The sequence below is a fragment of the Megalops cyprinoides genome, chromosome 18 (assembly GCF_013368585.1).
Source record: "Megalops cyprinoides isolate fMegCyp1 chromosome 18, fMegCyp1.pri, whole genome shotgun sequence".
In the NCBI taxonomy this organism is placed as follows: Eukaryota; Metazoa; Chordata; class Actinopteri; order Elopiformes; family Megalopidae; genus Megalops; species Megalops cyprinoides.
The window spans coordinates 7,842,304-7,858,303 of record NC_050600.1 but is presented as its reverse complement, the minus strand read 5'-3'; the positions used below and the strand labels follow the sequence as shown (position 1 = coordinate 7,858,303).

General features: G+C 46.7%; 1 protein-coding gene across 1 annotated transcript in view; it reads right to left on the bottom strand.

Annotated features, from left to right (window-relative positions):
• ank2b (ankyrin 2b, neuronal) overlaps positions 1–16,000 on the bottom strand; it is a 99,807-nt gene that overhangs the window by 74,579 nt on the left and 9,228 nt on the right. Inside the window, exon 2 of the mRNA XM_036550766.1 lies at positions 2,663–2,764. Coding sequence (XP_036406659.1) covers positions 2,663–2,764 — 102 coding nt within the window. The remainder of the gene's footprint in view (positions 1–2,662; positions 2,765–16,000) is intronic.

Genomic DNA, 16,000 nt, shown 5'->3' with positions numbered 1-16,000 from the left:
TGTGCTGTGAGCGGAGCACAGAATTCCAGTGGAAAAGCACCTTTGAAGCAAAGTCACCGACTGCCTTTACATCCGCAACCAACCGTGGCTGGATGTTCATAAATGCCCCAGAACTTGACAGAATTTAAAGACAGTGATTTAAGGACTGTAATTACCACTCCATTCAAATTCTAGTGATGTATGTGCATGGAGCCTTACATATTTTATAATTCATGTTAGACCAAATCTATTGCATTTTTTTTCTTACCGGATTGATTCATCTTTCTGAAAATATTCCACACCAGATTAACAGCTATGGCATGCATTCGGCACCAGATGTTACCAGATTATGTTCAAACAAATCTTATTTTCTTTTATGCCACGAAGCATCGATGGCATTATGGAAACTGCATAGCAACAAATGAACTGTAATATTGTGAGGCATAATGAAAACCACAGAGCATAATTCGCAGAACGCGCCTGTTTCACACACATGCAGACAGTGTGCCAAATGTGACACCCCAGCAAAATGGAGGCATTCAAATTCCAGCCCTCTCCCAAAGAGGTGAACTAGCAAATTAATTCTGCAGCAAAAACCATTGAGCACAGGAATGCTGTAGTCCACGCTCCTTTTGAGAACACTGAGTTACATTTGACATTCTCCAATGAATCCATCAGTATTCACAATAATAGCCATAAAACATAACTCCTATTGCCCACCTTGACCAAAACCAATGTGTTTCTGCTAAACTACAAAGCTTCATGTCAAAAACGATAACTGACAGGATCTCTGCAGATGTAATGCACATAATTTCTAATGTGCATTTTATTTTAATTGAAGGAATAAGGGTATTTGTAACTGCACACTGTTGAACTAGCTTACAGTTACAGACATTTAGAACTGGCTGTGAGAGGTTATAATGTGACCTAGAGCTGGTGCATATGATAGAAAATATTTTTGACTTTTGGCAGTTCCATCCCAAGCAAAATAAACAATCTGTCTTCACTGAGCCGACTGCTCGTAGGAGTTACGCAATTGTGAGCAGCATATGTGCATGCTGGGAATTGCAGTTTAATATGGAAACTATGTGAGGCATGTCAAGGGCAGCAAACAGACAGCACTTAACCAGCACGTGGAACCAAATTACATTTTCACAACTTTTTTCACACCTAGGCCACATCAGCAGCTGATGGGCCAGGATTCAAATGCCATATGCGAAAAGCCTCTAAGTGGCTATTTTTGTGCTTCAATTTACACTGCAGATAGAATTACGAGCACAATTATATGAAAATAAAGGAAATGCAATGTGCTCTTTCATAATACCTTCCTGAGGGAGCAGGAGTCCATCTGAATGAAATATGCAGACTATCGCAATAGAAAAATAATGCAGTTCTGGAGGACTAAAAATAGTGAAGTCAGACTATTCATTACATTAACTGTCTGGGGGCTTACTTGTCTGCAAATCTGCATGCCATTATGACAGGTCACTGATGCATTTCATAAATTCAATGTGCACGGACAGCTAATAGCTGGATATTTGACAGAATAGCTGTCACCTTTGACTGACTGACCTTTGAAAAGTGAGCTATTGTCAAATCTTGGCCCCAAAGCAGTTACCATTAAAAATAAAAAATAAAAATAAAAAGGCAAGCAGAAGCACACAATCTTAGCCATGAATGCCCAGACAGTGTGGAGCCATAATTCCACACATGAATCAGTGCTGAAGTTTGTGACCAACAGGAGCCCACAGCAATGCCTGTTACAGAGATAAGGCACAGTAATTCCACTCCATTGGAGAAACGTTTGTCATACCCAAGTACAGATAATGTCATGCTGGCCTGATGTGTTTTGAGGGTGGCTCGCTGGAGCTGTTGTGGAGACAACTCGCTATTTAACATGCTCACTGCCCACCTCCAACCCAGCAATGACCACAGTTTAAGGGAAGCAGCCTAAATGTATACCCCCCTCAAAAAAGAGGACACATCCTCTGTGAGTCATTCACGCAGACATGTTACGCAGTAACACGCTCTACGTGGCGCTCACACACGCGTAACAGGCGTAACAGGCTGCACTCCTGGGACCACCCTGGCCGGGAGACCAGCCATGCAAGTTATTGACATAATGCGCTGGCAGCGGGGCCGCGTTCAGCACGACTCAGGCGACTGCTGCCCAAACGGCAGCCAGTAAACATGGAGTGTGATGTAAATACGATGATCCGGGGGCACGACCGCCTGCGTCACGGCCCAGAACCTCACAGCTGATCCCCGCCGCTCTCGTGCTTGGTTTGAAATGATCGCCATTCGCCTGTGACGGCCTTAATAAACACTGGGAATCGGGATTACGTAACTGGGCTTACAGAGAAAACACGGAAACTCCAACAGATTTTTAACACGTATTGCAGGTCTGCTTGCGTGTGAAGTAGCCACAAATATCCATCAGCTGTTCATTTAATTATGTCCTCTATATGCCATGCGTCTGCGTGTGTACATGTATGTGTGTGTGCGTGTATGTGTGTGTCTGCATGTGTACATGGTGGAAGTGAGATCGGGTGAAACAAATATTATTAACCTAAACTAAGTCACATTCAGGCTTAAGCTGGCAAACACATCACACCAACAGCACATGTTCAGCACTGCAGAAAGCAGGTGAGCTGTGTGTTTGGGAGGGATCCCGGGCTCTCACCTGGTTACAGGTGCTGATGTCCACGCCCCCCTTCAGGTACTCCAACACCTTGTCGATGTTTCCTGCCCTCGCTGCACGCAGGAAGCTGGTGTTGCTGTCAGACTGAAAAGAGAGAGAGAGGATGATAGAACGTTAGAGCAATGTTAGAGCAATTAGGTCTGTAAGTATAAGAACATAAGGTATTCCATATCTCTGAAAAGAAATCCAGTAAAAATTTTAAATACCAACCAATCTCAAAATTACTGTTTACCCTTTTTCTTCAAAAAAAAAAACATCTGCCACCATTTGTTTTTGGAAATTCATCCATTTTTATCAGCACTCTCACAAAGAAAAAACAGCACAAACATCCTACATGTATATGAAGTACTACAGCCTTGTAGTATGGTTTAAGTCATAACATCTGGTATAATCAACAGCAACAAAACTGTGATAACAAAATAGGCCATTAAAAACCCATTAAGAAGCATGTGTTTGCCTTACTGCTCTGGCCCTTTTTTTTAACTTTCTGAAATGTATAAATCACAAAAAAGTGCCTGCAGTATTAAACCAGGAAGCAGAGAAAGTAAAATGAGATGCTGACATTTGCTTATAGTCATGCTGATGATGCTAGCTCTGAAAAAGCATTAAAACCAGCTGATGACAGAAATGTTGCAGCAATGTTGCGACGTGTTAGATGCTGAAACAGCAGGCTGTATCCTGCCTGCTCAGGATGATGGGAAAAGGGGGGTGGAGCTTAAGGATGGGGAAGGGCCCTGGAGGCACAGGTGTGTCCTAAAGCAGGCCAGCAGAGTGCAGTCACTTTCAGGCCATACGCCTCTGGATCACAGAGTTCTGAATCTGTTCTGTACCTGTACCTTGCAGCAGCGATTATATAAGGCAGGCAAAAGTAAGACACTCTACCAGTAATCATTGCCATAACAAGGCACTCCTTTGTGCCTGAGCATTGCGCGCCCATGGGAGAACGAGGCGAGTCGTTTATGTGGGAATTTGAGAGTTGTCTGCGGCAGAGATTTAAAGACACGCTAGCACGCACTCAGAGGAGGGAGACAGCGATATCATTGCCCTTGGCTCGTTGCCTGCCAGCCCCAGACACAGCCAGCTGTGTGCCTACAGCGGGGCCTGGCAGCAGAGGAGCCACGCGGGACCGGCCTTCGCAGTCCGAATTCAGGCCACAGCTTCTCCAGCTCTGGGCTGGGGATGGTTCTGGACCCGGAAAATCAGCTTAGTACATGTGTTTTTGTTCTGGAAGTTTCAGGTCCTGTTTCTGAGCTAAAGCAGGTTGCGGTGCTAAGCTGGGAGCCCCAAAGGACTGCCCTAAAAGTTTGCAGGCAATAGCGACATTTAGCCCTTCTCACTTCCCAGTCTACTGTGTGCCACTGGTGACATGATCCTGACTCCTTCTAAATGACCAACAGAATATCCTTCTTCAGCGCAAGTTATGTACATTAGCGCAACTGAACCCAATATTGCCAATTTCAGAAGTTGTCTCCTCACACTTAGGGGATCTGACATGACAGATATTATTTCAGCATGCTGCGTTGATCCTAAAACCACACTGCAATCATACACCTCTACATTTACCCTGCTGTCAGTCATAAACAACAATGGAATGCAAAATTGTCTTTGCCAGCATTATTGGTGACTGCTTCACTCTTCTCACTGCCATTTGTGTCAGGTGTAAATGATATAATGGAATTCTTTTGCTCTGTACATCTACAGCAATGGGTAGTATGTCTTTCTGTTAACATGATATGTAATACACACATATTCAGTATACACATGCATGCACAGTTCACCATTGTACATCTGCAAAATCATTTAACGTAAAATCAATCAACTTAAAATGCCAGTACATCTAGACCAGATTTTCTTTCTCCCCCATAGCGCTAAATTCCCAGCTGCAGTGGTCTGACGACGCTACAGACGAACACCGCGCTTCAGTCAGGCCTGACGCAGCGATCTGCAGCACTACAGAGTGAGAGGAAACTGCACTGCAATCGCGCCTGACAAAGCAAGCAGCCTCTCCCTGCAGCTCCAGAAGATGAGCGGGGGGAGGTGGGGGGGGGGGCAAGGGAGAGTGGTGGAGAGGGAGAGGCGTAGCCAATCACATAGCGAGGAGCGGCAGGGCTAAGAGCCGAGCTCCGCACTGCATCTTCGGGGGCGTGGCCAGCTGGAGCACTTCCTGCTGGTACTGCAGTACGGCTCGGTGTGGAGGGAGGGGGACGGGGCTGAGCTCTGAGGTGACAGGAGTCCTTTGGGAAACGCTGTGCATCCTTGTGACTCCGTTTATTCTGATCACACACACACATACACACACGCACACATGCACACACACGCGCACACAGGGTCCGTGGGACAGACAGAGACCATCAGAGAATATGCTTCCTTTTCATCTTTCTCTCCATGCACGCATGTCACTAGAATTTGAATGGGGAGGTAACACTGTTCTGACAAATACTGCTCTGAATTACTACGCAGCAATTCTATTCTACAGCTATGGATGATGTAAGTAAAAACAAAAAACATTGTAGTCATTTTTTGGCCTCCAGGGTGTTTAAATTCTTTCTCCTTAGCCCCGCATCTGCAAGAGAGGAGGGGCTTTGTTTCGCATAGATGGCTTCCCTCACGACGTCCACTCCATCCATCGGGAGGGACAGCGAGAGCAGTCTGTCAGGGGTCACCTGCCACTCAACATGGGGCAGGGGAGGTGGGCGGAGCAACAGCCCCTGCTGAACCAATCTGCTCGCTCGGGTCAATCAATTCCACACGCGTGCGCAAAATCTCACAGCGTCACTCAGAAGTCACCCACCACAGTCTCTGGCATTTAAAAACAATGACGCCTGTCTCTCCCTCCAGACACGGAATGGAGGGTGTGTGTGTGTGTGTGTGTGCGTGTGTGTGTGTGTTGGGGGGGGGGGGGCACAAGGGGTTGTTGATTTGAACAGTGGGGGAGTGGGGTGGGGTGGGGGGTTGGGCAAAGTCCTGTTTGTCTGTCCACGTAGAAAACAGTAATGTAGCATGTGTGTCCAGTAAGGGGAGACAATATGTGCGTTGTGCTAGATTGCACAATAGCATCATTTACACAAGAGCTGCAGTCAGATAACATCCCACAGATTCCTCTAATAACTTTGGAGCTAAATTATGCTGAATATTTTTTATTATCCCGTTGCAATCTGTGAAGTAACACGAAGAGTATTTATAACAACACGGAAGTCTGACAAATGAGAGCTTTATGCAAAACATCTCACATTTAGGTGGAAAATGTCTGATTGTTCTTAAATTCCTACATAAATAGTTTTACTAGCTCCCATCCCCCCCCACCCCCACCCTGCCATACACCCACACACAGATATATACACACACACACACAGTGGAGAGACAAACAAAAAGTACTGCAATATGAGGAACTCCACCGTGGAGACTCTGGCTGTTTCATGACAATTGCATCATAACAATATCTGTATTTAACAGGGGTGATTTCATGGAATGTAATGGTTAATCTCAGAGTGAGAAGTTACCCTTCCCTTTACTCCAGTAATATATATAGCCATGCTTTTTAAGAGCTATGAGAAAAACACAGAAGATTACAGGGTAGGATACACATGGTGCATGACTGACAGGACTTCACAATGACTACAGGCATGAGCGCAACTTGACAGCTTTGTAATAGCAGTAATTTTACAGTCTTTCGATTGCCAAGGTCCTGAAAATTAAATTCAACGGATTTATACTGACTGCGATAATGGCTTAACAATACCCAGAGAGAAAATAGCTGAGGCACAGGTAGACAGACAGACAGACAAACAGACAGATGCTGAAGGACAGACATGGGGTAAAGACAGGTCACAAAGGGACCTCTCTAGGTTGCTAGGCAGCGGTAAGCATCCTCACTGTCAGCTGATGACCTCCACATCCAGTCACCTAAAGCCAGGTATCGATTCCCTCTCAGGGGCACACAAGACGCCGTATTTGACCTAACCCAGTAGCAGTAAAACATACCGTGCTTGCTGCTGTGTTTGCAGTTCCCTAGTTCCACCTGCTCTTTGGCTTGGTCTGACAGGGGCTGGTGACAGCCACTCACCCACTCTGTTTATACCCTGTAGCCCAGCTGGCAGTTAGACATTCTGGGTATCAGTGTTTTATCCTTAAGGGGAGCCAGGGGGTGGGGTGGGGCGGTGGCTGCTGGTGGATGACACTCCAAGGCCAGAACCAAAGGTATTTGCACGCTGTACCTGCATCTTTCACACAAACGCACAATAAGGGCTGTGTTTTCTGAATTCAGGATTTCTGACTGAAATATTAATGCTTGCCTTGCATGGTTCCGCACCCAGACTGAAGTAAAGGCAACCAGCTTGCTGCAGTCTGGTCATTACATGAACCCAGAGATGGGTTACGCTGGACTGAACAGTCATACACACTGCCATCTACACAGAGTGCAGTCATACGCACGGATCAACCAAATCCAAGTCCTTCACAGGAATTGTAAAATCTTTATACAGTTGCTGTGTACAGACAATCTACAGACAGTATACAGTAAAACACCCATCTGCAGCATATGTTCAGTCTTTATCAGATACTTTACTTCAGCCTTTGACTGAGACCCTGTTTTCTCAGCATCATATAGAAATGCACAGCCTTGCTGTTCCAGTGCTGTTCCAGAGCAGCTCTTTGTGGGTTTGCTTCAACCTGAATGCACTCAGGTCATTCCTCTCCACACTCAGCGGTGACATATTTGTGAGGTTTTCCAAGCCTGTGCCAACTACATTAGATAGCAAAATTTGCATTAAGGTAGGTAAGGTTCTGTCCTTCCAAAGCTCGGCTCACTGTGTTACCATCTAGCAATTCACCCGTAACTGTATAGCATGCTGAAAATATGAAAATATCAGAGCCAAGGGGCTTCTTTTTAACTAAGAGCAGAGAGTCAATCCCTGTTGCATAAAACAGTGATTTATAAATAATGCAACCTGCAGCGAAAACCAGGCACATCCTCACCCCTCCCTGTAACCATGGAGACGCACAGGCCTGCCCTTCCCTGTAACCACGACGACAGGGCCTGTAGGACAGAGACAGGCAGCTCTAAATATCTCTGAAGTCCTGCAGGACCCTTCTCTCTCTATCTCTCTCTCTCTCTCTGTCACTCGCTCTCTTGTGCCCCATAGTCATCGGAAGCAGGAGGAAGCCTCTCATTGGCTAGATTCACACTCCCAACAAGTCCTGAGGGTACTCCACACATTTGTCTCTTTTAGTGAGGGCACTGTCTGGCAGCCTCTGTGTGTGTGTGCGTGTGTGTGTGTGTATGTGTGTGTGTGTATCATGTGTATATCGCTGTGTATATCACTACACAGACCCACTTAAACACTCATCTTTAACACCCAGCCTTTACAATGACTCATCACCAGGGGCAATGCAGATGTCCTTCAGCTCTCTGAGAGCCTCACTCTCAGGAACAATGTGATCCATGGCTCCTGGACGAATTTCACACACAGGCCGCGCACAGCCGCATCCTCGTACACTGGCTCACAGAACAGCGTGTACCACAACAGCACAGAGTGTCAGATATCTGCCCACCGCATGTGGTGTCCGCAGTGTCTGCCCTGTTCTGTAAAACGCAGCGGCGGTTTACATCGGACAGCTGGTGCTGAGGAGAGGAACGCACTCTCATCCGTGCCAAATTTCAGTCTCTCCCTTTGCATACTCGTACCTGCGTCACAAGGCTGCCGTTCCCCCGCTGAGCCCGTGTGGGAATTCACGTGATTCACGCCTCCGCGCACAAGGGCGGGGACCGTCTCCGAACCCATCGAGCATCGGTGTCCGTTTTCACACAGACCCAGAATCTAATCTGGCAATGATTTATGGGAAACAGGCATCACCACCAGCCAGTGCTGACCCCTTCTCCGGTTCCATGAGCCTCCATCTGAGTGGTGGAGCAGATACATGATGTGCAATGCTGGTCACACAGCTTCTGTTATGTTGCCACAACAAACACCGATATGCCTCGGCTGAATGTGCCCCTTAGCTCTCAGGCCCTCCAATTGGTATTTTCCATTGTTTACATGCACAGCATACGCTCTTATTAAGGACGATCCATCAACAGGATATCAGTCATTGAAGCAATTCAGGTTAAGTACTTTGTTGAAGGATACAGCACTAGTTCCCCATTCAGGTTTCAACCTGAGACATGCATGATTACAACAAAGGTTCCTATCCATGATGTCACAATGCCCTCCACAGATTGCATCACTGTAAGTCTCACCACCTCCATCATTATGTTCCATTCACAGGTTCTCAGCTTAGAACCCAATGGAAACCTGCCCTTCAGATAAACTGAACCTCTGATAAACTCCCTGTGCTTTAATTTGAGCACAGCAATCGGTGGCGAAGACAAACTTCATCAGAGGGGCTAATTTTATACTGCGCTCAGAGCAATCTTCTTTTCCTGGATGTTTGACAGAGTGGCACCAGATTGCATCTGGAATGAGAAGCGTCATCACAAACACGAACAAAAAAAAAGAAAGAAATCTAACCAGCCGCCAATGGATCAGAAAGAGTTTACACAGCAATGTGCCAAAGAGTTTTTCTGATATGCGCCTTATCCAGAAGGACACAAGCGTTTTCCATGAGCTTTGAGGAAGGAAAAAAAAATCGTCAAAGGGGCAGAAACCAGAAATAACTCTATAGTCAGCAACACAGCAGGACAGCAAAGGGGGGGGGGGCAAAGGTCCAGTCCAAGTAGGCATCTCTGATGAGGCTGTGGGCCAGGCCTTATCACCCCCCCCTCAGTATCATCCAAATTTAAACAGCAGGCAGCCTTCAGAGATTAGACCCCACTTAGGGCATCTAACTGGCACGGGTCTTACCCATGCCTGTCCCAGGACGCATGCGGGAGTAACACAAACAGACAGGGATGGATGTGCACGCATTGGGAACACACACAAACACACACATAATCACACACGCAGATGCCCGCAGACGCCCGTCTGCAGCAGCTCAATAACTACTTCAACATCTAAGAGGATGTGCAGGCCTTCGCGTGTCTTTCACAGACCCCAGCAATCATTTTCCACTCAACTATAACATCTTCCTGTTCCATCACACAGCTGTCAGAGGTTAAAAATGCCCTAGGAGGATGTAATGCAGAGGGACCTCTGAAAGAGGGAGCAATAATGACATTGTTTCTGCATGGAGAATCCCTGGTAGCTACAGGTCCTGATAACTGAATGCTCTCCTGTAACCTCCCCTTGTCTGAAAGTGCTGTGCGTCTATGCCAAGTAATGATTTCTTTGGGCTGCAAAAGTCCCAATGTCTTTGCACAGCCTGCCAATTACAGCTTACCTTGGCACCTGTGTCCAACAGACTTCAAAAAGCCCATTGCCTTAAGATGACCAGGTTCACACACACACAGCTACACACGCACACACACATGCGAACACATACCCGCACATACACACAGACGCACTGACACAGACACACATCATGAGAATCGTTTTAGCTACAGCTACAGCTCCTCTGGATGTTGCAGGAGTCCAACAAACAATTCATCTGAACCCAGCATAACCTCCCCTGAGATGGCAGTCGCTGCCGGCAGCGTCCCTACAATCAAAGTCCTGTAACCCTGCATTTTGCTCTCTGTTTCTGCCATTTAAATTCACTGTAATAGAGCATGACCTGCCCCGCTTCCCTCCAATCAAATCAAATCAAGGGACAGGTGATTGGCAGGACCAGTCAAAAGCTGTAGAAAAAAAGCTTTGGGGTTGGGGATTAAGCTCAAGTGGGCAAGGCACCGACACAAGATCTGAGTCAAAGCACTACAGGTGTAACATAAGATTGTGTGAATCTGTTCCTTCTGGTGTGCTGCCCAGGACTGTGGGGGAAAAACAACACCCACCCCACCCTCAACAAAAAGCCAAAGCCAAATTCAATGCACAACATGTGGGTGGCCTGATTACAGACATAAACAGAAAACTGCTATCAAAGGGACTCTATTACTTTCCGTGGAGAGCAGTGACAATATAACAATGATGCTGGCAGGGAAGTCTTGGAATCACAGAGCTACATGGGGAATGGTATCTCACCTCCATCTCTATATCTACATCTCCAAAGCAGAGCACAGAACAACCAGTCATTCCAGCAGCCGACAGAAAAGCATCCCTGAACTCTTACCAGGGCTTCTGTTTGCTGCTGTGGATCGGTGTAGCAGTCCGGCTGGTTGTCCAAGTTGGGCTGACTCCCATTGGCTTTTGCACCCCTGTGCGACCCACAAGCCTTACACATCGCCGCATTGCCCATGGCAACAACTAACGACGAGCTCAAAGCCTCAAAGCGTCATTAAAAAAAAAAAAGCCCCGTGCCACCCACGTCTGTCAGTTCCAACGATCCAACCTCATCCACCGGCTGTCCCCCACCCCCCCCAAACCTCCTCTCGACCCAGATCCACAGGATGGCAGAGACTGCCGCACTCAGAGTCTGCGCCGGGTCCAATCCAACCTGCCCGAGTCCATCAAACTACCCGCCACCCCGTTCTGTTCCCCTCCGCCGCCTGGGAACACCAGTGACTGCCGCCGTGGACACACTCCCCTCGCTAATTCAGGCTCCAGCCGGGCTATTTTTACACCCACCAGCCCAGCTATGCATGGGAATGCAGGGTCGTCCGCCCAACGCGGGGTGCCACGGCGACGGGGCAGCGTTCCCCTCCGGTGCCCGGCTACTCCAGAGCGCCCCCACACGGCAGAGGCTGGCTGCGTTTCCCATGGCAACCCCAAAGGGTTTCTCCCGGGAGGGCCTCAAGGGTGCGCATGAGAGCAACGCAGTTTGCGTGTCTTTGTTTGTAATCCCCCGGGAAGGGTTTCCTTTTTAAGACACTGTGACCCCCAGTCAGGTCACGGTCAAACATCTTCTGTTGGTGTTTAGAAACTTGTGGAGAATAGGTCTTCATCTTAGCTCAGCTCTTACTGCCACTGCCCAGCTTTAAAAACTCACATGTTTTAGTGTGATAGAGATCAAAAGGGTTTTTTTTCTCATTGCATATACATTTTGTAAAAATCTACCCTACAAAGAAACGAGAGTCCCATTTTTACATGCAGAAACATAACACAAGCCAAATCTTGCACATAATTATCTTACACCTAACAAATAAACAAATACTGATACAGTTAACATCTGGTGGAACATGATCAGTCCTGTCTCACAGTCTGTCCTTCAGCTCTCTGTATTGATTGGATGAGGCTGGAAACCAATACACAGTGAGACAGACCTTTTTTTTTTTTTTTACACATTGATTTGCCTGGGCCTGTTGGAGTCAATGACACACAATTCATATACTTTGCAGGCCCCTATACACAGAGACAACCGGGTGTGTATTTTGGTGACACCACTTTGTCTTTCGGTCATTTAAGGATTCCATTATTTACAGAGCAGGATCTCCTGATTCAAAGACCGAACACTCCATATTCAGAAGGAAGGATGCATTAATATGGTGCCATTAAAATGCAAAACTGCCTCGGTCTTTACAAATGAAATGACCGCTCGGGCTTGAGTCCAGACACTCTGAACGCCCCCTGCCCTGCAGAAAACACCAGAAAGTGTGTGATGAGAGATTCATGGAGGTAAATGTCCCCATTATTCACTCTGCCCAATGGAGGAACTAACACATGACCGGCCATTGTACTCCCACAGACAATGGTGGCACTGTTCGCCCAAATGTTTCTCACTCGCTGGAATATGTCTCATGCACCATAAACAAACTGCACTGAGATCAGCCAAATGGCCACTGACAAGAGGAGGAAGAAGACGAGACAAAGGTTGAACCGAGATGAAAACTGAAATGGCTTCAGACTTCTCTCGATTGGGCCATTAATCAACACAGAGTGCAGTGCAATGATTCATTGAGACAATGAAGAGGTTTAATTTTTTTTTTACATCTATAACAAAACAATAACCAACCTGTTAATTAAGGTGCTATACAATCTTCCTATAAAGTAGGAAGCGCATACTTCTCCTTGCGGCTTTGTTCCATCTGGGCGTTCACGTTTTAGCATACTACCAGCTTAAATGCTTAAATGATTTGCAATTTTCAGCAAAATCGAAGGACCTCCGGCGTTTTCTAAATAAGGCATTTTCTCTTTCTAATATTATCTTAGAACGGAACAATAAGTGTATAGTAGTCTCATTATGTCAGCTTCACTGACTCATGTAAGAACTGGAGTAATTGGGTAGCAGAGCCGGGGACAGACATGGAGGTGAGGAGGGGCCGAGGGGAGAGCCATCAAGCATGCCATTGAGCATGCAGACACAGCCATACGCACACGGATATAACAAGCCATTGCATGCATACACCCGGCACGTCTAGCATGACAAGGGGAGGGGAGGGGGCTCGTTCCTGGGGAATTTGAGGGACAGGAGCAGCTGTGATTCTGCCAGGCAGCGGGGGCAGTGGCTATCATGTGATCGGGGGCAGCGTCTACTCCATTACCACTGGTGAAAGTAGATTCGGCCACACCCCAGATGCCACTGCAACTGCTCTCTCAGAGCTGAAACCCGATCCCCTTTTGTAAATGAGCGGCACGTCTACGTCCCGCCCACTGCTGCTGTGACACTGAAATTTAGTACCCAGACTGCATCCAAAAAGGTTAAACATGTCCCTCCGTGTCCTGCTCTGGATTCATTTAACCACAGTGTCACAGTTAAGAGCTTCACAGAACCACCCAATTCAAAATCTTCCCTTCATCTCCCATTTCGGGAATGCATGAGGTTAATTTTGAGAGGCCTAACAGGTGCTGTCCAGGACTATGTTCAAGTAGCCCTGCAGGTCAGCTGTCCTCCATGACCAAGGCTGGAAAACCCCTCATCTATAAGGTGAACCATCCAATGCAATCTACCCCCGGCCGCGGTTTTGTCACAGATCTATCCTCTTTGTTATAAAGAGCAGAACCAGTATCTTAGGGTATACATATCATTAAAGTAAAGCCTTCATTTCAAAAAGGAGTCCATCAATTACAATTGATTTCTCCGTGATGTAAAACTACAGGCTATTTGCTCCCGTCTCTTTCAATTACATTTTTTCCCGGAACTGTTTGCCAATTAAGAACCCTAATGGGAGCCTATGTCACTCTCTATTGGTCTCCACGGTCAGTTAGCATGATATTAAATAAGCTTGGCTTGACAAACACCATTAGTGACACAAACCAAACATAACCTTCACTTGCTCACTTACTCACTCGCTCCCTCACTCATTCACTCAAACGTTAACGTGTTCACCATGCCTCAACACCCACCCACCCCCATCCGGCCACCGCCGTTCCATTCAAAGAAGATTTTGCTTCAATTTCCCTTTGCTACAACAGCACTGGAGGTGTAATCCCCTGGTCTGAGCACGCAACAAATATCTCTAATCTGTGATGAAGCATATGGCCCAGAGAGGAGGCATCTAGAGCTCTCAAAGCTGTTTATACTATGGGGGAATGAGGCTCAGTACACTTTCTACACCTAATGGCTCCTCCATTGTCTGGGGCTTCAGAGGGGCACTGTGAACAGACTCAAGAATGGAAGCGTATCAGTTTGCGAACACGTGGCCGACGTTTGAGCCACAGGGCCTTATCACTCAATTAAATCTAAATCAAATGGACAGGGGTGTGCGCGTCAAAATGCATAAGACAGCTACCCCCATATTAGCTTCCTCAGCAGGGTGCAAGCCAGAGGAAGAAGCCTGGCAGCTTCAAAGGTCGAGCTCGACACACTGCCAGGCCTCGTATTGAGGGAAATATTATTCAGCTGCTAACATTACCGGCGATGCTGATGATAATTATTGTGTAATGCTCGATCCCCCCAGAGGCTGTGTGGAACGGCTCGGCCAAACTAAATATATCATCTCAGTCCTAACTTTATTGCTCTCCTAAATCACAATGAGCTCGCCTTCACATTTGAATGCTTTAATGAAATGACTACAAACTTTTAGGGGCTCGCATAAATGGCGGTGATGTTGCCATGACGACACGGATTCAAGCATCCATTTCTAGTTAGCAGCTGCAAAGACTGCATGTCTTTAAGGTAATGGCATCACACTATTTATGGCCACTCAGCCAGTGGCATCACACAAGGTGACTTTAAGTTTTATACCACTGACAAATTACACGGACTGATATTTATTAAGTTAAAAATAATTAGATTAAAAGCAGAGTGCTTTTTTTACTGCTACCTTGCTGAAGTGAAAAAGCAGGGCTCTGTACACTGCCCCCTGTTGCGCAAGTCAGTGATGTGCAGCAGAAATAAAAACTGCTTATATGCCTGCTGTTACTATGCTGGCCAGATTGTTGCCTGCCTGGCAGTTCTGGACAGATGTTGAGGATTTAAGAATGGAAGTGGTTAAAGCTCGACCCCATCCACCCACTCACCGCAGAGCACATGCCGGTCTGGGCACTGAACACCAAGCGGTCTCTGGTCATTCCTCTACGGATGACCTCTTATTGACCACTGGCGAGTTACATCACTAAGCAACAATTCAAAAGGCCTTGCGATGAGAAAGACCAGTCCCCAGTACATTTTTTTTCCAAATCTGCCAAGAGCTTCTTATTTGTTTCAGTGCACAAAATGACCTTTAGCAAGCATCTGCTGGTGTGCACTGCTCTAACGGCAGCACTGTAGTATGAAGGTCATATTTCCAGTTGGGCAATTTGTTTGGTAACAGTGAGTCCCCACTCTCAAAACCTCCCATGCTGTTCTCTACACATCATTAAAACCCATTTCATTTGAAATAAACGCACAGAGAGTCGTTTTGGTAAAATTGTCTGGGAATATTATTTTCAAATGATTTTTGGAAATAATTTGGGAATTAACACAGACATCCCAGTCTTGGTCTTGCTCATAGCAGCTCAGCAGTTAAAGGGTTGAGACATACTCACCACTCTATCCAGTCTGAATAAAAGAAGGATAACATTTACAAAAACACATGTAAAAGATGGGTAGATATGCTAGATTTTCTGATGTGTTGAGTTTCTGTGCTAAAGCTAACGGATGGTAGAATTTTCCATCATGTTTCTATGACGTTTCTATGCTTCTGTCTTTTGGGGGAAAATGAGTCAGACTGTCCCGAAATAGCTGCTCGATTCCATCCCGATCTACATTCCCCTCTCCGGTCGAGGCCTGCCAGGGCAGCCTGTCCATGTAGCAGGCAGGGTTAATGAGGACCTGTGCTGTCTCGTGGGGACAGGAAGCCAGGGCTGGAGCCATTTTAAACTCATTTAGGACACCTAGGAGCACGGCGGACCCATCCCACAGCTGCTCCCCTTATGCATCTTTCACAGGGAGCCGACGAGGCCAGCCAACCGGAAAAACGTGCTCCAAGCA